This window comes from Nicotiana tabacum, chromosome 13 (genome assembly GCF_000715075.1).
Source record: "Nicotiana tabacum cultivar K326 chromosome 13, ASM71507v2, whole genome shotgun sequence".
NCBI lineage: Eukaryota > Viridiplantae > Streptophyta > Magnoliopsida > Solanales > Solanaceae > Nicotiana > Nicotiana tabacum.
Genome location: NC_134092.1, coordinates 132,180,294 through 132,204,760, shown reverse-complemented (window position 1 = coordinate 132,204,760; position 24,467 = coordinate 132,180,294). Strand labels below are relative to the sequence as shown.

The following is a 24,467-nucleotide window of genomic DNA, read 5'->3' as shown; positions in this document are numbered from 1 at the left end:
TCGAAAATGTGGCACCTTTTCGAACTTTTGCATCCTCTGTGGCTAAAGCTGTAATGGGGAACTTGTAATCCTCTATTGTACTTTTTCAGTACTTTCTTGGTATTAATTATAACAAAACTGCCTTATCTTACCCCCAAAAAGTCGTTCTTGATTAGGCTTAACCTTTGATGACAATCTACCACAGACTACTGATCAAAAAAGAAAAACATAAAGAGGCTACCACAGACATGGGTTGACTACTCCTGCTTTTGTATTTTGGTGGTTCATCTATTATATTACATCGGCCTTTTCTTAAAATTTCAGCATAGCTAAGTATTAGTTTCATTTTAGGGATATTGTTTCCTTGAGAAAAATAAATGTGATAAAAACTACTGCAACACAGATATAAGAATGGTTCTTGACTTTTACTTAAGTATAGAAGTTTGCGCTCTATCTAATTTGAAAAGATGGTTTTTGACACAACTTTCTTTCGAACTGCGACTACCACCTTATCCATTTGATTATGCCACGATCTGGATATTAAGGGTGCGCGGCCTACAGAAATCTATAACCCTATTGGTTAGAATATTAAAGTTCTGTGATGTTGTAATATTCTAAAATCAAAAAGATTTGATACCTACTTTATTGTTGTTCACTGCTTGTTTTGTGAAAATTTTCTAGGCTGGTCCCAAAATTGACCACATAAAATTTATGATTCATATTGTATATTCTCTGTTCATTCATTGTCACTAAGTGCTGTCATTGTTAGTGGATTTCAGTTCGAATTATAGGACTACTAGAATGCAAATAAAAGAATCAGATTCTCCTAAATGATCAGATAATTAAAGAGTTTGGAGACAAGAATATAGATTTCTGATGAATAATTGAGATTTTAATATGCTGTACACTCGTGGAGTAGTTTGTATCTACTAGGCTACTACAAAACTTATCATAGGTCAATAAACTAGCACTTGAGGATTTCTTTGTTCTTGAAGAAATGAAGCTGATGAGCATCGGCTCGAAGCAACTGATACAAGCAACGCTTTCTGAAGATCGGCAGATACACCTCTTCTGATGAGTGATATAATGTAGTTCATGAATAGTGCATCACATGGTAATGCGATAGGGCCATCACTTGGAAGTCCAAACTCTTCTTCAGACATGTGCAATAGCTCTCCGATTATCTCGTGTTGCAGATAAGCCAACGGAACTACAAATCGCTTCTGATCAGTTGTATAGACCACAAAATGCCCTTTGCCAACTATAGAAGATGATGTGCTACAGCTTTCTGCATCATTGTAACTTGATCTTGGTAAAGAAATCCTCTTCCTTTGCTTAGCTGCAAACTTCTGCCATCTCCTTGCCATTTTTATCAGTTTCTTAACACTGACCATATTGATTTCTTTGGAAGATAGGAAAGAAAAAAAAGTTGGTTCCTTTATAAAAGGTTTGAGTAATTGCTATCTGCTTGATGATCAAATTGGCTCATGGAAGCAGTTCATTTATAGTTGAGGCTAGAGATTGCATTTGAATTGTAGCTAAAGTTGTCAACCTGAGTTAGGTAGGCAAGGCAGAATCATGTGCTGCTGTTGAATATGGGACCTAATGAATTGTGGATATGGCTGGTTGTCTAGTTCTGCAATTGAAGAAAAGAAGTTAATGCATTTCTTCCCTTTTTATGTGCATAATAACAACATATGGGCTAAGCTAAAGTAGAATTTAAAAATAAAAATATCGCAGACATATTGAAAGGGACTAGAAAAGAGTGAGTCATATAGTTTTTCTTTGTTATTGAATTGATGAAAATAGCAGACAAGTTCATTTCATTGGATTATGAGAATTTTGTTGTTATTCCACAAATATGGCATTTTTTTCTAAGTGCTTGTCAAAGAGTTAGAAGGCAATGGCATGTGATATTTCATGTCATGTTATCTTTCTTTCTCTTGTGGTATTTCTGTTGCTTAAAAAAACATCGCAGACATATCGAAAGGGACTAGAAAAGAATGAGTCATATAATTTTTCTTTCTTATTTTCATTTAATTGGAATATGGTATAAAATTCTATGTGCTTGTCTAATAGTTAGAAGGCGGTGGCATGTGATATTTCATGTCATGTTATCTTTCTTTCTCTTCTGGCATTCTTTGTCACCTTACCTCTAAACTTATGGGTGTTATTTTAAGGGTGTCTTTTTCTGCTCCAAATCATAAGAAGCAGTAGGGCCTAGTGGTGGTGTTCAACAAAATTTATGGTCTAAGTCATTTGACAATAACAGAGTTGGCAAAACCATGTGACATTGTCTCTCACCAGTAGCCACCAATTTCTCTTAACCACTAAACATTTGGATATGAAACTAGTCATAAACTTATATATAATCAGACAAAGCATTTGAGCAAAACACAAGTACCCTGACATTCAAAAAACTTTCATTTTTGTGCAATTATCAAAGTTCTTGTTCTTTATTTTCCTTCATTATTTACAGTTACATCATATTCATTGAAACTATGGGTATCAAAATGACTCCATTTATTCAGGCTAGTCGAATCCTAAGGAGGACTTCAACAACTGGAGGTGTTCCAAAAGGACATTGTGCAGTATATGTAGGAGAGAGCCAAAAGAAGAGATTCGTCGTGCCAATATCATACCTGAGCCAGCCTTTATTTCAAGACATGTTAGCTCAAGCTGAGGAAGAGTTTGGATTTGATCATTCAATGGGCGGTCTCACAATACCTTGCAAAGAGGATGTGTTCATTGATCTCACCTCCCGCTTGAGGAGATTATGAGTAGAACCATGGTGCAAATTCTTCTGCCCATGAAATTTTGTAAATAAATAGTTTTACAAATGAGAAAGATGAGAGAGAGTAGAGATGTCACTTCCATTTAAGTGGGACTTGACAATGAGGGAAAAAATTCCTTGTTTTTTCTTAACCATTTTGTATAGTAGTACTAGAAAACAAGGATTTTCTGCTTGTAAAGTTAGTTAAAATGACTAACCTTCTGTCAAATGGATATAGCCAGTTTTTATATAAGCAAATTTTTTCAAGTCACTTGATTAGAAGACTCAATACTTTTATATGTTCATGTTTCCTAATTCAGTAGACTGATGTGCCTGACATTTTGCACAATTATGCTGCTGACTCTATTGACACCAGCAATTAAGTACTACTATCACTATTTACAGCTCTCCGACCTACTTTGTGTGGTTGTATGATAAAATTCTTAAATTTACATTCTCCAGATCTCCAGATATATAATAAAACTGAACATGCTTCTGAGCAGATGAACTCCACATCTTGTCTAGTGGTAGCGAAAACGAGGTATTAAATCACATGATTGTGAGTGCAGTGTGAGAAAAGGGCATGTTCAGCTTAGTTTCTTGACTTGAATATCTGGAAGCTAGGGGAAGTGCAGAATTTGATGCTTTAAGCTAATTTAAAATACACATGTAAATATCTTTGATATATTTGTGACCATGTCACCATCTCGTAAGAGTTGGTCTCTGTTATTGTGGCCTTAGGAAAACTTGTAGGATCCATTTGTATATTTAGATATGAATCATGAATGACCTGTTACTAGAAATAAGAACTGAAGTGGTAGCCCGGTTAGTGCCCTATAGGAGGAATCACTGAGCTTTATCATTACACTCTAAAATGGTTGCTGTAATTTGCAGCTTCCTTTTCAATATAGATTGATCCAGTATGAAATTAACCGGAAAGAAAGCCCGCAAGAGGAACACTCCATGGTCGTTTGGTTACCGGGATAAGATTATTAATCCCATGTTTGGTTGGGGGTATTAGCTAATACTGGTATAAATTTTATACCAAAATGGTGGTATTAGTTATCCCATATAGATAATCCCTTGCGTTGGTGGGATCATATGTCTGTAAATGTAAGTTTCAATGGACAAAGTTGATTGCCTGCAATAAAATAATAGTGCTACTCCAAGATGAGAATGTTAAAGCTTCTCAATTGTCAAATTGCAAAGGAGTTATAGATCTGGTTAATTTCAAGGTAAAGCTCTATTCCATCTGTAATAATACAAGCTCTCAGTTGCCTATTTTTTACTGCTATACAATCAATTTTGAGCTGTCATTTACAAAAAGAGTCTCTCATGACTCAATAAACAAGAATATGTTGATTTCCACTTTCTTGGTGAATAGAAGAAGTTGAACAGCAACATGATGGAATTGAGAGGAGCAATGTTTTGAGAAGATCTCCAACGGCTATGCCTTTCTTGATTAGTGAAATGATGTAGTCCATAAACGCCGAATCACAGGGTAATGTAATAGGACCACCACTTGGTAGTCCAAACTCTTCTTCGGACATGCTTAAAAGTTGCATAATGACCTCGTTTTCAAGATAAGCCAAAGGAATAACGAAGCGCCTTTGATCAATTGTATAGACTACAAAATGGCCTTTTCCGGCAATAGAGGATGAAGATGTACTACCACTGTCTGCATCACTACCATTTCTTGGAAGTGAAATCCTCTTCCTCTGCTTGATCGCGAACTTTTGCCATTTCCTTGCCATTTTGATGAGCTTCTTAGTACTGAGCATTGTCTTTCTTTCCATTTTTCTTTTTCTTGAAATTTAGGAAGCAAGAAAGTAAACAAGCAATTTAGAAACTTTTGATGGCTGAATAGATAATGCTTTTACTTGAGGATGAAAAAGGTCCATAGAAAAGGGGGTTATATAACAAGAGGTTGTAAACAAGCTTTGAGTTGGAGCTGAAGTTTTGCTACTAACAACCAAAGGCAAAGCCATGTGCTGATGCCTGTTGGCTATGTTGATATGGGGCCTTAAATTTGTGGATGAAGCTAAGTTTCTTCTATTCTTTACTTTGATCGACAACCGGGGCCTATTAGTAATGATATCAGCTCATACTTGGTTACTTCTCACTAATGCCAATAATTTGAAACCATTAGATGAGCAATTGCACGTTAGAAGCAAAACCATGTGCTTCTCCCTTCTTGGTCATGTAGATAGGGGACCTCTGAATTGTCATCTTGTCTATTTGTGCTGTAAAAACAAATGCATTAAAGCTGAGTTTTAGAGGAGGGACTCTGTAGGAATAGTTTAGGTTAATGGGATTATGAGAAACCATGTTAGCCCAAAATTCTAAGTGCTTGTCAAGGAGTTAGAAGGCAATACCATGTGATACTTAGTCATAAACTTCATCCACTCTTGTGAATTTTAAGGGTGTCTTCTGTTCCAAATCATGAGAAGCAGTGGGGCCTAATGTTGTTGTTCAACAAATTTATGATCTAAGTTCTTTGACAATAACAGAGTATGCAAAACCATGTGAAACTTCATGTGCCGTTGTCTATCACTAGTTGAGTATGAAACTTGCCATTAACTTATATATACTCAGACAACAAAAGATTTGAGCAAAACACAAGTATCCAGATTACAAAAGAAAACTTCCATTTTCTGTACAATTCTCAAATTCTTGTTCTTTTTTTCCTTCACTATTTAGAATTACCAAATACTCCTTGAGACAATGGGTATCAAAATGACTCCATTTATTCAGGCTAATCGAATCCTAAGAAGGTCTTCAATATCTGGAGGTGTTCCAAAAGGACATTGCGCAGTATATGTAGGAGAGAGCCAGAAGAAGAGATTCGTCGTGCCAATATCATACTTGAGCCAGCCTTTATTTCAAGACTTGTTAGCTCAAGCTGAAGAAGAGTTTGGATTTGATCATCCAATGGGCGGTCTCACAATACCTATCAAAGAGGATGTGTTCGTTGATCTCACTTCCCGCTTGGGGAGACCATGAGTAGGACTGTGGTGCAAATTCTTTTGCCTATGAAATTTTGTAAAGAAGTAGGACCAGAGATGAGAAAGAGGAGATTGTAGAGTTCATTGTATAGTTCAGAACCACAAGAACTTTTGGATGGAACATTTCCCATGTAAAATTTATGACATAGACAGCTCTTATTGTTTCACAGTCTTACAGTTTTTCAGCTTTTAGATATTTAGTCTGCTTTATAGCCTGCTGTTTTTCATTCTTATTTCTTTCTATCAAACAAGTAAATGGACTTTAAGTGCTGAAAGAAATGTGTAAATAAGCGAGGAACACGCCGGACTATTGGGGGGACATACTCGATGTGACCACTGCCTTTGTTAGGGGCTTGTCGCCCTACTCATCGAGTTTTAACTTACAAGTATATGTTGGTTCTCTATTTTTTAACGTGTCTATACAACTTATGCAAAATCATGTATACGCCACTAGTCTAATCGTTCTTTTATATTTACTAAATTGGTCAACCTATCTCAATTTTCGCTTAGTCTTTTGATAGAAACACATTGAATTATAACTCATTGAGGTCTAATTTGACCAAATTACTAAATTTTGGTCCATCAAATTGTATATCCAAATGGTAATATGGGTAAAGTTGAATTTGTTGTATGCCAAATTTAGCTTTGGCTTGGACAATTTCTAACCTCAAAATTTATGAATTTGAGTTCCTTTCACTGTGTAACAAGATTAAGAACTAGAATTGAGAATTTAGCTTAGGTTAATTAAAAAAAGGTTAAAAATCAATTAAAGTGGACCGGAGGGAGTAATATTTTCTTAATGAATTTAATTGCAGGATTCAATTGTATTTAACAGTAAGAATTTATTGGGGTTTCGGAAAATTGGTACAAAGGACATAATGCATATATCAAAATTGCTTCTTATTCCCAAAAGGAAAAAGTGACGATATAGATTTCAAGTCATCAACATGGACGTTACAAAGGTAATTTTTGTTTTAATTAATTACAATAGTTGATTCTTCTATGTAAAGTTTTTGAGAAAAGTAATATTCCTTCACATTTATGGACTTATATTTGTTGTCACTTCCTATTTGCACAAAGAAAAATAAGACCATAATACTGCTTTTGGTTAGTACAACTATTGTCGGTGAGACAAAAGAAATGCTGGGATATTACCCTTCCTTTTCTTTGTAGCTTCATATATCAGCTTGTACTTTTAGTTGTCCTTTGTAGCTTCATATATCAGCTTGTACTTTTAGTTGTCCATTGTGTACATATTACAGTGGGATTTTAGTGCAGGGAGGTTTAGAGACAGACGAAGGATATTATATATGTTTATGAGTTTCTATATCAATCTCAAATTAATATATAATAATAATCGATACGGATTGAGTTTCAAGTTAAATTTTTAATAAAAATATAGAGTTTAGGCAAAAGTTATTAGATTCACATTGATCCATAATCATTACACTACATCCACGTGTGAGGGTGGGTGGTTTTTTTAGGAATTTCCTATTTCCTTCTATTATAATTCTGTCACGATCCGGATTTTCCACCCTCGGGAATCGTGATGGCGCCTACTGATAGGAGCTAGGCAAGCCAACTTAATTCCCCTTTTCACAGTTCATAATAATAACATAAAACCTTGCATTTAAAATATTAAAGCGGAAGACTTAACATTAAAGAAACTAAATAAAAACTGCGGAAGTTAACACAATACACTACCCCAAAACCCGGTGTCACATAGCTCACGAACTTCTAAGAGTTTACTAATACAATGTTTAGAAAGAAATGACAAGAGTTTGTCCCGAAATACAAGGGATAACAGCTAAAACAGGATAAGGGAGACGCCGGGCCCGCGGACGCCTACAAGGCTACCTCGGTATGTCACTCTGGACTGAAGGCCTGCTCCCGATCTACTGTTGTTGTCCAAAGGCTGCTCCAACATCGTGATCTGTGCAAAAGAGCACAGAAGTGTAGCATCAGCACAACCGACCCCATGTGCTGGTAAGTGCCTGACCTAACCCCAGCGAAGTAGTGACGAGGCTAGATCAGACTACCAAACAAACCCGTGCAGATATATATACAAGTACAACAAAATAACGACGGAAAGTAAATAATTAAAGCTGGGAGGGGGAAACATGCTTATGGGGATGACAGTCGAAAAAACAGAATATCAGGAATAATAAAAGAAACTACGTCTGATTTCTTCTAACACGGAATATGGGTAAACAAACTACTTTCACTTTTTTCATTTTCCTCTTGTTGCAGACGTGCAATATGATCCTATTTCCTCATCTCACGTGGTAGGCGTACCACACGCTCCCATTTCATAATATCACGTGGTAGGCATACCACACGCTCCCATTTCATAATATCACGTGGTAGGCATACCACACGCTCGCATTTCATAATATCACATGGTAGGCGTACCACACATTCCCATTTCATAACATCACGTCGTAGGCGTACCACACGCTCCCATTTCATTTCCAATACAATCTTTCGAAGAGAAAATCCCAATAAGGGAACAAAATAACATAACGATTTACCCGTCAAGGGTACAAATAATATAATGATCTCCTGGCAAGGGAACAAAATGTCAAATCAACTATCCCGGCAAGGGAGATCCAGCTATAACCAAACTCATTCAATTTCTACTTAACACCATTAATACCAATGCGCGTTCATAATAATTACTTGTTCAGTTCTAAAGATTTCTAACCCAGTTCTCATAGGCATCAATTAAGAATACAACAATTTAACAATTTAGGACTCACGGTCATGCTAGACATTAGTGTATAGATACTCGTCACCATGCCTATACACCGTACTCGATAATTAGCAATTAGCAAACAAGACTCTACTCATATTTCCTCAAGCCAAAGTTAGACCGAACACTTACCTCAACTTCCACGGCTAAATCAATCCACAACGATCGCTTTCCCTCTCGAATTCGGCTTCAACTCAATCAAATCTATGAAATAACGACTTTATAATATCAATAATAGCTAAACAAGTCAAACCCAATGCCTGAATATAGATTCCCAACCTTTCTTCCAAAAATTCCAAAAATCGACCCCGGGCCCGCTTTGTCAAAATACGGGGTTCGGACAAATTCATATCACTCATTCCCCCACGAGCCCGAATATAGAATTTATTTTCAAATTCGACCCCAAAACAAGGTCTAAATCAAAGAAAATTGAAAAACCCTAACCCTACCCAATTCCCCCAATTTCAACCCTAGATTACATGATTTGAGCCTAGGAATTTGATAAATGATGAAGGAAAATGAAGGAAACAAGTTAAACAATACTTACCTAAGAAGCTTTGGTAAAGAAGTGCTCTAAAAATCGCCTAGGGGCTGTGGAGAAGAAGAGTTCGTGTGTTTTTGGGTGAAAAATCCCGTCACTATTCTGTTTTAAAACTTAAAAATCACTGGGCAAAATTGTCTTATGCGATCACGGACAAGGAGTGCGATCGCATAGAGTAGAGGGGGACAGTGCTCTGCGATCGCATAAGGAGAGTGCGATCGCATAAAGTAATTTGTAATGAAACTGGGCTAAAGCATTGCGATCGCGTAGAGGTAATGCGTTCGCATAGAACAAAAACAGGATTCTCAAAGTAAAACAATGTGATCGCGGGGGAGCTATGCGATCGCATAGAGTAAATTTGAACCTCTGAAACTTGCACTATGCGATCGTGGTCAAGCAATGCGATCGCATAGCACAAGGAACTGGCTACAGCAGACAGCAGATTTTCTGCAACTCTAAGTTCAAAAACCACTCCGACACTCTTCTGAAACACTCCCGAGCCCTCGGGGCTCCTAAACAAATACACACTAACTCAACAACCTCGTACGAACTTAACCGTGCGATCAAATCGCCAAAATAACATCAAAAACGAGGAATCAACCTCAAAATCATCACTTTTTCATCAAACTTCATAAACTTTTAAATTTAGAACTTTGAGTCTGAAACACGTCAAACGACATCCGAATTCAACCAAACTCCATAGAAAGCGCTTAAACCACATATAAGACCTGTACCAGGTGCCAGAACCAAAATACGGGCCTGATACCAACACTTTCTAATCCGTTTTCATTTCAAATTTCCATATTAATTTCAGAAAAACAATTTCTTTTAAAAATTCATTTCTCGGACTCGGGGCCTCGGATTTCGATTCCGGGCATACGCTCGAGTTTCATATTTTTCTACAGACCTTCCAGGACCGTCAAATTATGGGCCCGGGTCTGTTTACCCAAAATGTTGACCAAAGTCAACTTTAATCATATTAATATCAAAATTTATCATTTTTCACACAGAACTCATATTTAAGCTTTCTGGCTACGCGCCCGGTAGTGCATGCAAATCGAGGCAACTAAAAATGAGGTTTTCAAGGCTTCGGAAACACGGAAAGAGAGAGAAAACATGTGATGACCCCTTTGGGTCGTCACATTCTCCACCTTTAAAATAATTGTTCGTCCTAGAACGGACAAAAGAAAGAAGTACCTGAGTCGGGAAATAGATAAGGATAACGGCTCCGCGTATCAAACTCGGACTCCCAGGTCGATGCCTCATGAGGCTGACCTCTCCACTGAACACACACTAAAGGAAAACTCTTCGACCTCAAATGTCGAACCTGCCGGTCTAGAATAACCACCGGCTCCTCCTCATAAGACAGATCCTTGTCCAATTGGACAGTGCTAAAATCTAAAACGTGGGCTGGATCGCCGTGATACCTTCGAAGCATGGACACATGAAAAATTGAATGCACGGCTGACAAGCTAGGCAGCAAGGCAAGTCTATAAGTCACCTCTCTCACACGATCAAGAATCTCAAATGGGCCAATGAACCTAGAGCTAAGCTTGCCCTTCTTATCAAATCTCATCACGCCCTTCATAGGCGACACTCGGAGAAATACTCGCTCACCAACCATGAAAGCCACATCTCGAACCTTACGATTTGCATAACTCTTCTGCCTGGACCGAGCTGTCTGAAGCCTATCCTGAATGATCTTGACCTTGTCCGAGGCTTCCTGAACTAAATTTGTGCCCAAAAATCGAGCCTCTCCCGGCTCAAACCATCCAACTGGAGACCGACATTGCCTACCATACAATGCCTCATAAGGAGCCATCTTAATGCTGGATTGGTAGCTGTTGTTGTAGGCAAACTACGCTAAAAGCAAGAACTGATCCCACGAACCTCCAAGGTCAATAACACAAGCTCGGAGCATACCCTCCAATATCTGAATAGTCCGCTCGGACTGTCCGTCCATCTGAGGATGAAATGTTGTGCTCAAATCAACCTGGGTGCCCAACTCTCGCTGAACTGTTGTCCAAAAGCGCGAGGTAAACTGCGTACCTCGGTCCGAAATAATAGATATCGGCACCCCATGAAGGCGAACAATCTCTCTAATGTAGATCTCAGCTAACCTCTCGGATGAATAAGTGGCTGCAACAGGAACAAAATGCGCTGACTTGGTCAGCCTATCAACAATGGCCCAAATCGCATCAAACTTCTTCCGGGTCAATGGGAGTCTAGTAACAAAATTTATAGTAATCCTCTCCCACTTCCACTCGGGAAGCTCGATCCTCTGAATTAGTCCACCGGGCCTCTGATGCTCGTACTTAACCTGCTGACAGTTCAAACATCGAGCCACATATGCAACAATATCCTTCTTCATCCTCCTCCACCAATAGTGCTGCCTCAGATCCTGATACATCTCCGCGGTGCCCGGGTGAATAGAATACCGAGAACTATGGGCCTCCGCTAAGATAAACTCTCAAATCCCATCAACATTGGGCACACAAACCCGCCCCTGCAATCTCAAGAAGACATCATCATCTAAGGTCACTTTCTTGGCACCTCCACACTGTACCGTGTCTCTCAGGACACACAAATGGGGATCATCAAACTGCCGATCATGGATACGCTCTAATAACGAAGAATGAGCGACCGTGCAAGCTAACACTCGGCTAGGCTCAGAAATATCCAACCTCACAAATCGATTGGCCAAGGCCTGAACATCCAAAGCAAGCGGTCTCTGGCTGACCGGAATATAAGCAAGACTACCCATGTTGGCGGACTTTCTACTCAATGCATCGGCCACCACATTGGCCTTCCCCGGGTGGTACAAGATAGTAACATCATAATATTTCAACAACTCCAACCACCCCCTCTGCCTCAAATTCAACTCTTTTTGCTTGAACAAGTACTGAAGACTCTTGTGATCAGTGTACCCCTCACACGTCACACCATATTAATACCTCCAAATCTTCAAAGCATGAACAATGGCTTCCAACTCTAGATCATGAACCGGATAATTCTTCTCATAGATCTTCAACTGCCTCGAAGCATAGGCAATAACTCTGCCAACCTGCATCAATACTACACCAAGCCCAATACGGGAAGCATCACAATAGACTGTATAAGGCCCTGAACCTGTGGGCAAAACCAATACCAGTATCGTAGTCAGAGCTGTCTTGAGCTTCTGAAAGTTCGCCTCACACTCATCTGACCATATGAACTTGGCACCCTTTTGGGTCAATCTGGTCATCGGGGCAGCAATAGACGAGAACCCCTCCACGAATCGACGATAGTAGCCTGCTAACCCCAAGAAACTCCGAACCTCTATAGTTTATGCTGGTCGAGGCCAGTTCTTGACTGCCTCAATCTTCTTTGGGTCCACCTGAATACCCTCTACAGATACAACGTGACCCAGAAATGCAATCAAACCCAACCAAAACTCACACTTCGAGAACTTAGCATATAACTGACTATCCTTCAAAGTCTGACGAACCACTCTAAGGTGTTGCTTGTGCTCCTCCTGGCCGCGGGAGTATATCAGAATATCATCAATAAAGACTATCACGAACAAGTCCAAATAGGGCCTGAACACTCGATTCATCAACTCTATAAACGTCGTTGGGGCATTGGTCAACCCAAATAACATGACCAAAAACTCATAATGCCCATACCGAGTGCGGAATGCTGTCTTAGGGACATCGGATGCCCTAATCCTCAACTGATGGTAGCTAGATCTCAAGTCTATCTTTGAAAACACCTTTGCACCTTGAAGTTGGTCGAACAAATCGTCAATTCTCAGCAGTGGATACTTGTTCTTTATCGTAACTTTGTTCAATTGCCGGTAATCAATGCACATCCTCATCGACCCATCCTTTTTCTTCACAAATAACACCGGCGCACCCCAAGGCGATACACTGGGTCTAATGTAACCCTTCTCAAGCAAATCCTACAACTGATCCTTTAACTCTTTCAACTCTGGCGGGGCCATGCGATACGGCGAAATGAAAATAGGCTGCGTGCCTGGAGCCAGGTCAATACCGAAATCAATATCCCTGTCGGGCGGCAAACCCGACAAGTCTGAGGGGAAAACCTCGGGGAACTCCCGAACAATAGGAACAGAATCAATAGAAGGGACCTCTGCGCTGGAGTCGCGAACATATGCCAAATAAGCTAAACACCCCTTCTCGACCATGCGTCGAGCCTTCACATATGATATAACACTGCGGGTGGCATGACTTGGGGTACCTCTCCACTCTAAACGGGGCAAATCTGGTAAAGTTAAGGTCACAGTCTTAGCGTGGCAATCCAAGATAGCATGATATGGGGACAACCAATCCATCCCTAATATGATGTCGAAATCCACCATATCTAAGAACAACAAGTCAGCACGGGTCTCAAGACCCTCAAACACTACCACACAGGAACGATGAACTCGGTTGACCACTATGGAATCACCCACCGGTATAGATACATAAACAAGAATACTCAAAGCATCACTAGGCATGATCAAGTACGGTGCAAAATAGGACGACACATACAAATACGTAGACCCAAGGTCAAATAGCACTGAAGCATCCCTATCACAGACCAGAATAGTACCTGTAATAACTGCATCTGAAGACTCAACCTCTGGCCTGGCTGGAAGAGCATAACACCGGGGCTGGGCCCCACCTCTTTGAACCACATCTCTGGGACGGTTGGCTACTGGCTGGCCTCTACCTCTAGCGGTCTGAGCTCCACCTCTATGACCTCTACCTCCACCTCTATGACCTCTACCTCCACCTCTAGCTGGCTGGGCAGGCTGTGGAACCTTCGGTGCCTGAATCATAGCACGAGAACTCTGATGCTGAGAGCTGCCAGAAGCTCGAGGGCAATACTTGACAATGTGCCTCATATCGCCACACGTGAACAAGCCCTCGGCCGCTGGGAATAACGAAGTGGTGGTGCACTGATAGGTGCTGATGGTGCACTAAAAGACTGTTGATCAGGATAATACGGCTGAGAACCGCTACCATATAAAGTACCATGAGAGACCGGTAGAGCTAACTGAAAGGGCATAGGAGGATGTCCTCTACCATAAGATTCTCTACCTCCAGACAAGGTATCAGTAAATCTGCTTGAGTGACGGGGCCTCTTATCCTACCCATGACCACCTCCCTATGACAGAGCCATCTCAACTCGACAGCCCGCATTGGCCGCCTCCTGAAAACTAATCTCACTCCCGGCACCCATGGCCATCTGGAGACGAATCGGCTGAATCAACCTATCAATAAACCTCTGCACCCTCTCTCTCTCTCGGTGGGGAGTATGACAATAGCTTGGCGAGCTAAATCAATGAACCGGTTCTCATACTGAGTGACTGTCATAGAGCCCTTCTGAAGGCGCTTAAATTGCCTGCGAAGAGCCTCTCGGTGAGTAACGAGGAGAAACTTCTCCAAGAACAACTCTGCAAACTGGTCCCAAGTCAGAGATGGCGACCCCGCTGGTCTGGCTAAACAATAGTCCCTCCACCAAGTCTTGGCAGATCCTGCTAGATGAAAGGTGGCAAAGTCGACCCCATTGGTCTCCACAATACCCATAGTCCAAAGAACCTCATGGTAGTTGTATAAGAAATCTTGGGGGTCCTCTGAAGAAGCTTCGCTGAATGTGGTAGTGAAGAGCTTGGTTAACCTATCCAGCCTCCACAAAGCATCTACGGACATAGACGCTCCATCGCCGGTCTGAGTCACAATACCCGACTGAACTGACACAGCTGGCTGAACCACTGGAACCTGAGCCTGAGCAGCTACCTGCTCCGGAGTACGTATAGCAAGAGTCTGAACCCCTCCTCCAGCCTGAGAGGTGGCTGGTGCTACTGGAAGCAAACCCGCTGGAGTGATGCTGTCCATAAGGCCTACCAATCTGACCAAAGTGTCCTAAAGTACTGGGGTGGCTATAAACCCCTCTGGGACCTGAGCTGGGCCCACCTGAGCTGCTGGAGCTGGAACCTACCCGTCATAATCAATCTAAGGATCCACATTTGGGGCTGCTGCTCGGGGCTGAGCTCTGCCCCTGCCTCGGCCTTTAGCACGGCCTCGGCCTCGCCCTCTGCCCCTCATAGGAGCTGCTGCTGGGGGCTCGGGCTGCTGCGCGGTAGAAGAGGAAGCACGTATTCTCTCCATCTACGAAAGAACAGAGTAGAAAGACAATCAGTATTTCAGAAACTGAATCGCACGACAAAAAAGAACAAAAGTGAAGTTTTCCTAACTCTGTAGCCTATGGGGGATAAATACAGACGTCTCCGTATCGATCCCTCAGACTCTACCAATTTCGTCCGTGAGTTGTGAGACCCATGTAACCTAGTGCTCTGATACCAACTTGTCACAACCCGTATTTTCCACCCTCGGGAGTCGTGATGGCGCCTACTGATAGGATTTAGGCAAGCCAACTTAATTCCCCTTTTTCACAGTTCATAATAATAACATAAAACCTTGCATTTAAAATATTAAAGCGGAAGACTTAACATTAAAGAAACTGAATAAAAACTATGGAAGTTAACACAATACGCTACCCCAAAACCTGGTGTCACATAGCTCACGATCTTCTAAGAGTTTACTAAATACAATGTTTAGAAAGAAATGACAAGAGCTTGTCCCGAAATACAAGGGATAACAACTAAAACAGGATAAGAGAGACACCGGGACCGCGGACGCCTGCAAGGCTACCTCGGTATCTCACTCTGGACTGAAGGCCTGCTCCCGATCTACTGCTGATGTCCAAAGGCTGCTCCATTACTGTGATCTGTGCAAAAGAGCACAGAAGTGTAGCATTAACACAACTGACCCTATGTGTTGGTAAGTGTCTGGTCTAACCCCGGCAAAGTAGTGACGAGGCTAGACCAGACTACCAAACAAACCTGTGCAGATATATATATGCAAGTACAACGAAATAACAACGGAAAGTAAACAATTAAAGCTGGGAGGGGGAAACATGCTAATGGGGATGGCAGACGAAAAAACAGAATATCAGGAATAATAAAAGAAACTACGTCTGATTTCTTCTAACATGGAATATGGGTAAACAAACTACTTTCACTTGTTTCAATTTCCTCTTGTTGCAGGAGTGCAACACGATCCCATTTCCTCATCTCACATGGAAGGCGTACCACTCGCTCCCATTTTATAATATCACGTGGTAGGCGTACAACACGCTTCCATTTCATAACATCACGTGGTAGGCGTACCACACGCTCCCATTTCATTTCCAATACAATCTTTCGAGAGAAAATCCCAATAAGGGAACAAAATAACACAACAATTTACCCGGCAAGGGTACAAATAATATAGTGATCTCCCGGCAAGGGAACAAAATGTCAAATCAACTATCCCGGCAAGGGAGATCCAGCTATAACCAAACTCATTCAATTTTTACTTAAAACCATTAGTACCGATGCATGTTCATAATAATTACTTGTTCAGTTCTAAAGATTTCTAACCCAGTTCTCATAGGTTTCAATTAAAAATACAACAATTTAGCAATTTAAGACTCACGGTCATGCTAGACATCAGTGTATAGATACTCGTCACCATGCCTATAAACCATACTCGACAATTAGCAATTAGAAAACAAGACTCTACTCCTATTCCCTCAAGCCAAAGTTAGACCGAACACTTACCTCAACTTCCACTGCTAAATCAATACACAACGATCGCTTTCCCTCTCGAATTTGGCTCCAACTCAATCAAATCTATGAAATAACGACTTTATAATATTAATAATAGCTAAACAAATCAAACCCAATGCATGATTATAGATTCCCAACCTTTCTTCCAAAAATTCCAAAAATCGACCTCGGGCTCGCTTGGTCGAAATACGAGGTTCGGACTAAATTCATATCACCCATTCCCCCACGAGCTCGAATATACAATTTGTTTTCAAATTCGACCCCAAAATGAGGTTTAAATCAAAGAAAATTGAAAAGCCCTAACTCTACCCAATTCCCCCAATTTCAACCCTAGATTACATGATTTGAGCCTAGGAATTTGATAAATGATGAAGGAAAATGAAGGAAACAAGTTAAACAATACTTACCCAAGAATCTTTGGTAAAGAAGTGCTCTAAAAATCGCCTAGGGGCTGTGGAGAAGAAGAGTTCGTGTGTTTTTGGGTGAAAAATCCCGTCACTGTTCTGTTTTAAAACTTAAAAATCACTGGGCAAAATTGTCTTATGCGATCACGGACAAGGAGTGCGATCGCATAGAGTAGAGGGGGACAGTGCTCTGCGATCGCATAAGGAGAGTGCGATCGCATAAAGTAATTTGTAATGAAACTGGGCTAAAGCATTGTGATCGCGTAGAGGTAATGCGTTCGCATAGAACAAAAACAGGATTCTCAAAGTAAAACAATGCGATCGCGGGGGAGCTATGCAATCGCATAGAGTAAATTTGAACCTCTGAAACTTGAACTATGCGATCGTGGTCAAGCAATGCGATCGCATAGCACAAGGAACTGGCTACAGCAGACAGCAGATTTTCTGCAACTCTAAGTTCAAAAGCAATTCCGACACTCTTCTGAAACACTCCCGAGCCCTCGGAGCTCCTAAACAAATACACACACTAACTCAACAACCTCGTACGAACTTAACCGTGCGATCAAATCGCCAAAATAACATCAAAAACGAGGAATCAACCTCAAAATCATCAATTTTTCATCAAACTTCATAAACTTTCAAATTTAGAACTTTGAGTCCGAAACACGTCAAACGACATCCGAATTCAACCAAACTCTACAGAAAGCACTTAAACCACATATAAGACCTGTACCGGGTGCCAGAACCAAAATACGGGCCCGATACCAACACTTTCTAATCCGTTTTCATTACAAATTTCCATATTAATTTCAAAAAAATAATTTCTTTTAAAAAATTATTTCTCGGACTCGGGACCTCGGATTTCAATTTTGGGCATGCAACCGAGTTCCATATTTTTCTACGGATCCTCGGGACAGTCAAATCATGGGTCCAGGTCCGTTTACCCAAAATGTTGACCAAAGTCAACTTTAATCATATTAATATCAAAATTCATCATTTTTCACACAGAACTCATATTTAAGCTTTCTGGCTATGCGCCCGGACTGCGCACGCAACCGAGGTGACTAAAAATGATGTTTCAAGGCCTCGGAAGCACAAAAAGAAAGAGAAAATAGGTGATGACCCCTTTGGGTCGTCACAAATTCAAAGAAACCTCTATAACAATAAAAATACTAATCAACTGGAGCTTTTTTTGTAGCTTCATATATCCACTTGTAGTTTTCGTTGTCCATAGATATAGGGGATTTCCTACTTCCTTCTATTAAAGTTCAAAGAAAATTCAGTAGTAACAATAATAATCTAATCAACTGGAGTAAAATTAAGAAGGAGCTTCACAAAAAAATCCTACTATTTACTTTCTATTAGGAGTAATCGAAGGCGAATCCCGGATTTTGGAAATATGGGTGCACTATTATGAATAGGTAGTGAATCCAGGATATAAATTTTACGGGTTCAACGTTTAATTCTGACAAAGGGTGTTCAATATATGTTATATGCCTCTAAAACCTAATATTTTACCTATATATACAGTGCAAATTGTTGACAAAGGGTGGTCAATTGACCACCCTTAAAAGAGCATAGCTTCGCCCTTGGGTGCACTGTTATGAAGAGGTACTGAATCCAGGATATAAATTGTACAGGTTCAGCGTTTGGTCCTTACTATTGCACTCATTACACTTTTGCAATTATAAGTTCAAAATTATTATTTTGTAATAGTAATTTTCTTACATCTGTATCCATAATTTGCGCTGAAAATATTGGGATCAACACATGTTTTGTTCATATTCCTGCGCAGTTAAAATCAAAATTGTCCCCAAGGCAACCACTTGTGTCTTTCTTGGATATGCTCAGTCCGAACAAAAAAATCGATCTTGCCATCAGCTCGACTAAGAGTTCCGCATCGAAAAATTAAACTGAAATTGACTTAAGACGAAGGAAGCGAGTGCCGAAAAAACCGCTTTCTTAAGGCTTCAAATTACTAGTCATTAAGACTGTTTGAACTGCATTATCCACTAGTTTAACATGCACATTTTATTTAATCATATAAGATTTTTCGGTGCAAACAAAAAATGAGAATTTTAATATGTGAAAATTTTGAAAGAATAAATCCCAAAGAAAGAAAGAAAAAGAATTGTACTTAATTAACACGCACCATGTGATGCCTAGTTTTGGAGGAAAAAAACAATAAGATTGACATAATATTTAAACTCAGAATCTCACTTACAGTGATGCACCAATATTATATATATGATCTAGGGAGGAGAGCATATGTTTCCGCCCCAGAAGTAATACTCAATGAGACCCTACCATATATAATGGTACATTATCCAATAACAATACTTGTATGGAGTGGAGCCCATCATTTTTAGAAACTTTTCATTTTTTTTGTGATAATAGCTTATTTTGTCTCCTATTTACTCACTCCGTTTACTTTTACTTGGAATGTATACTAAAAATAAATGTTCACTTTTTTTTTGAATTCACTAGGCATTGTGCCTAGTGCTGATTTTCATAGATAAAACATATATTACAAGAAAGGTGGAGGGGAACCTGAACCTTACCTCCACAATAAAGATGAAAATACATTTGGTCAACCACATATGGTAGCCAAGATGCACTCTAACACTATGGTAGGTTAGACCTATAAGGATGGACCAATTGTCTATCCAAAAAAGATAGTCAATTGGTGATACAAAAAACAATTTTGTTAAGCCTAGGTCAACTATACAAAAAGTACTAGTAAACCTATGAATGCTAAGCAAAAGAGATGTAAGGTTTTCTTCCATGTACATGTAGGAAATATTAATGAAGAATGATACATAATCCAATTCAAAGAGCTGGACTATCTACCATTTAGCTTTGACATTGAGGTCAAGGAAAGCCAAATGGAAGATAGTTGACAAAAATAGTCCTAGTGAGGTTGAAATGTGATGCTGCTGCCTAGAAATTCTGACAGAAAAGAGTGAGCCAAAAAGTGATTCATTTCCTGGTAGAGTGATCCAGGCTGTGAGTGCGGTTGCCATAGAGTAACTGAAAGGGGCACATTTGTTCCAGTATGGTTGAACCTGTTGAATGCACACTTGTTCATGCTGGGATGTCTGGTTGATGGTTTGTTGCTGTGGGTGATATGCCTGTAATGAACCATGTAAATATGTGTGTGTGTGGTTGGATGAAGGGAGAGACTTGGATCAAAAGATACTTTCTCAGCAGAATGAGCATTAGAAATGTTGATACCACTGGCTGAGACAGTACCAGTTGATCAAGTGAATTCTCTGAACCTGCAAAATGAAAAACAGTTAGTGAAAGAGAGCTCAATCTCCAGGTTCTTGTAGATTCTGGAGATGAGTCTGGGGGAAGGGGAGAAATTGGGATCCTTGGTCTAACAGCTGATTGCAGGTTCTTGTGACTGCAATCAGCTGAATAGATGCTCATGCTGAAAGAAGGAACTTGGCTGAAAGAGCCATGACTGCATGTATAAGGGGGGCTGCAGTAGTGGTGAGAACAATTTGGGTGGTGGAGTTCTTTGGATTGGAAATGAGATTTATATGAGAAGGGTGAGCTGTAACTGATTTCAGGAACTGGTAAAAGCGGTGCTGCAAAATCTGCACAACCTACAGGTGCGAGTACTGCATTCAGCACTTTTGATTGCAATTGTGTTGTGTTTTTTCTGTGGGGATGATGGATGAATGTCAGCTGGGTTGGATTTAGGAGAATGAACAAAGGGGAAGTTGTTACTACTCTCAAAAACCATATTAGTTGAATGATTAAGGAGGAAGAGAATGTACCTGCAAAACAAGAAACAAAGTCAGTGAAAAAATAGGCAGTTCTGCCCAGTTTTTTGGGACTGTTTTGTTTGGAAAGTTCAATGGGGTGTACAGAGTTGAGATGCCAAAAGAGGAGGGGATCTCCTAGGTTCTTGCGGGGTTTAGGAGTATGAAAAGAAAAGAGAAAGAAAAACTGGTTTTTAAGCCATCCGAGGACTGTGATTTTCAGGTATTTCCTTTCTTTTTGGAGAAGATTCTCCTGCATATGGTGAGTATCTGGAGGTCTGTTGTAGTGAATAATATAGAAAAAAGGTGTGCTACTATGGTGAAAGGCATGTGTGGTGTGGTTTGTGTTGAACCAAGAGACATTCCCCAGTATGCTTATCATGGATATTATGCAAATAGCATACTAGAGAGTGGCTTCTGAGCCTTGAATGACCTGTTTCTCTTTATGACCTTCATCAAACCATTGTTGTAATTTCAGGAGAATGAGCACAAGTGCTGATACCACATTCTGAAATAACAACAATGGGATGGGAAGTTCATGAATGAGAAGGACCTGCAAAAAAGAGAACAAGGTTAGTGGTAGGATTCTGTCTAGCCAGTGCCTTTGTTTGGTGAACTTTTTGGTTGAGTGAATGGCTAGAATCATTTGGACAATTAGTTCAACTCCCCTAGATTTTCTTTTATCATCCATAGCCATGAGAAGAAGTAAATGCCATGTGTGAAGGAACTTTGATTTTCTTGGTAGTTTTGTATCTGAAGGCTGGGATGCTCCATTGGCCTTGGATTATTTGACCTCTGATGTGGGATGATAGTGAGGCAACATTGGTGAAGTGAGCTGGTAGAGTGAGTTCATGACTGAGTTTTGAAAGAGAATCAGCCGAGCAATTTGCTTCTCTATAGACATGAGTAATCTTGAAATCCTCAAAGAGAGAGCATAGGAGCCTGAGTTAAGAGATATTCTCACTTAAAGCCCATGGAGGGTCATTTTCCTCTGTCAACCAATTAACTAGGAGTGCATAATCTGCTTCCAACTGGATTCTGGGAAATCTATTATCCAAGCACCACTAAACTCCTATTCTAGCTGCTTCGGTTTCAGCATAATTGTTGGTACCCTCTCCCAATGGAATGACCATTGCATGAATGAAATAACCATTTTGGTTCCTGATGATGACAGCCCCTCCAATCTTACCAGGATTTGTCATTGCACTTTCATCTGAATTGATCTTGACAAATCCATTGTCTGGCTTGTTCCATGTAACTTGAGTTATGATGATGTGGTGCTGGAGGTTTTCAATGAGTGGGTAAATTTCCCCCCAATTAAAAGGCCATTGGATGTCTGGGTAGTTGGATCTTAGGAGTAGGTTGACATCTGAATTGACTAAGTAGAGGACCCTGGTAAGGGAAGACTTTTTGGCCCCATACTTGAGGTTGCATCTGTTCTTCCAAAGATTCCAGCAAATGATGATGGAAAGAGTATCTAGGATGAGTTTATGCATAGTATTATTAGCTTTCAACATCCACCATTTCATAAGAAGCAACCTCAGAGGCATGTTCTAGGTTTGGATGCCTACATACCCACCATATTTCTTCCATATAATTCTTGTAAAATTCCCAGAGTCGAAAAGGTGGTTCATTGTTTCCAAAGCATGCATGGAGCAACAGACACACCTGGTGGCTGTTGGATTGCTGAAAATTTGCACCCTATCATCGGTTGGGAGTTTGTTTCTAATTGCTCTCCACAAGCAAAAAGACCACTTAAATGGAACTTTACTATGCCATATCTTCCTGTTAGTGAAATTGGGTATTTTTTTTTCCTGACAAAGTCCCATGCAGAGGCACATGTAAATTTACCTTTGCAATAGGAGTCCAGATAGGCTTATCAGGCAAATCAGGGTTGAAGTGAATGGTTGTTTGCATGATTTCTATGATTTTGTGAGCTGGGGCATGCTCACTGAGCTTTCAGAGATCCCCATGGCCTTCAATCCAGAAGTTGGACACTGAGATGTTGCCAGGTTTGCCCCCTTCTGTTCTACTGTGTGCCAAAGGCCCAGAACCAAGCCAATTGTCCCATCAGAAACTGCATTTCCCACTGTGAAGTCTCCAATGAATTACTGTTTCTACTTCCTTCTTATTTAGCATCAGTCTTTTCCATGCTTGAGATTGTCTTGGGTGCCATTTCTTGGATATGGGATTGGATCTTTGACAATATTTTGACTTCAAAATGAACTCCAGAGAGAGTTTGTTGTTCTGAAAGGCCACCATTGCTTGAGCTCCATGGCTTTACATGAGTCTTGGATGGTTCTGAAGCCTACCCCACCTTCACTAGTGGGGTAGGATAGCTTAGTCCATGAAGCGCAGTGGTATTTTTGTTTGTCCTTATCCATTCCCCAGAAAAAATTAGCTGTCGGCTTTTCAATTTGCTTCATGACAGTCTTTGGAAGAGAGACTGCTGAAAGGAGATGAATTGGTAATGATTGAAGTACATACTTGATTAATGTTGCTCTGCCACCATAGGATAGCATCTTGCCTTGCCACCCTTTAATTCTGCCCACCACATTGGAAATAAGAATATTGAAATGCATAATTTTACTCCTTCCAGTATACAGAGGGCAACCCAGGTATGTGAGTGGAGAATCCTTTTTGTTAAAACCTGTCGCTTTCTGGATTCTTCTGACAACACTTGGTAAAGCAGAGTTAGCAGTCATGAAATGGCTTTTTTGTCTGTTTATGAGTTGGTCAGATGTTTTTTCATAATTGGTGAGGATCCACATGATTTTCCTTAGGGAGGATCTTCTACCAGAAGTGAAAATGATAATGTCATCTGCAAAGCTTAGGTAGTTGATCTGAGGACCTCTTCTCCATATAGAAGCCATGGAAAAGCTCATTATGGTTCAAAGTGTTGAGCATCCTTGACAAGAGTTCAGCTCTTATGATGAAAAGGGAGGGTGCTAAGGGATCACCCTGTTTGAGACCTCTAGTAGAGTGGAAGAATCCACACCTAGTGCCATTGACAATGACTGAATGTCAGTTGTTAGACAAGGTTCTCCAGATCATGTCAATGATCATTTCACTAAAACCCATTCTCCTGAGCGTAAGGCAAGTGAAACTCCAGGAAACTCTGTCATAGGCCTTGGCCATGTCCAGCTTGATGACCATATTTGACCCCACATTTGGCTTCTTGATTCCATGGACAATTTCTTGTGCAAGCATAGTATTCTCTGAGATGTTCCTTCCTTTTACAAATCCAGATTGATCTGCAGAAATTATTCTTAGAAGAATAGGACTGAACCTTGAGCATATAACCTTGGAAATGATTTTGTTGATAAAGTTGCAGAGATTGATTGGCCTAAATTCTGTGAGACTGTTGGGGAATTCCACTTTAGGTAGTAAGACAAGGCAAGCATTTTTCATGTATGTGGGCATTGGGCTGCCCCTGAAGAAAGACAAAACAACATTAAGGAGGTCTTCCTTAATCACTTCCCAGCATGCTTGAATGAATTTCCCATTCATGCCATCAGGGCCTGCTGCACTAGAGGGATTCATGGAAAAGACAATTTCTTTAAATTCTGTCATTGAAGGATCTTTG

At 40.3% G+C, this 24,467-nt stretch overlaps 3 protein-coding genes and 1 pseudogene across 3 annotated transcripts; 2 read left to right on the top strand and 2 right to left on the bottom strand.

Moving 5' to 3' along the window:
• Positions 1-935: 935 nt before the first annotated feature.
• Positions 936-1,346, bottom strand: LOC107831872 (auxin-responsive protein SAUR64-like). The gene has a single exon (XM_016659672.1). It carries the CDS (start codon positions 1,344-1,346, stop codon positions 936-938), a length of 411 nt encoding a protein of 136 aa, XP_016515158.1.
• Positions 1,347-2,480: 1,134 nt separating this feature from the next.
• On the top strand, positions 2,481-2,759 carry LOC142168366 (auxin-responsive protein SAUR21-like). The gene has a single exon (XM_075229046.1). The coding sequence runs from the start codon at positions 2,481-2,483 to the stop codon at positions 2,757-2,759; it is 279 nt and encodes a 92-aa protein (XP_075085147.1).
• A 1,217-nt stretch (positions 2,760-3,976) lies between these two features.
• LOC107831875 (auxin-responsive protein SAUR66-like) lies at positions 3,977-5,211 on the bottom strand (annotated as a pseudogene).
• A 265-nt stretch (positions 5,212-5,476) lies between these two features.
• LOC142168365 (auxin-responsive protein SAUR21-like) lies at positions 5,477-5,755 on the top strand. Its single transcript, XM_075229045.1, has one exon. It carries the CDS (start codon positions 5,477-5,479, stop codon positions 5,753-5,755), a length of 279 nt encoding a protein of 92 aa, XP_075085146.1.
• The last annotated feature ends 18,712 nt before the right edge of the window (positions 5,756-24,467 follow it).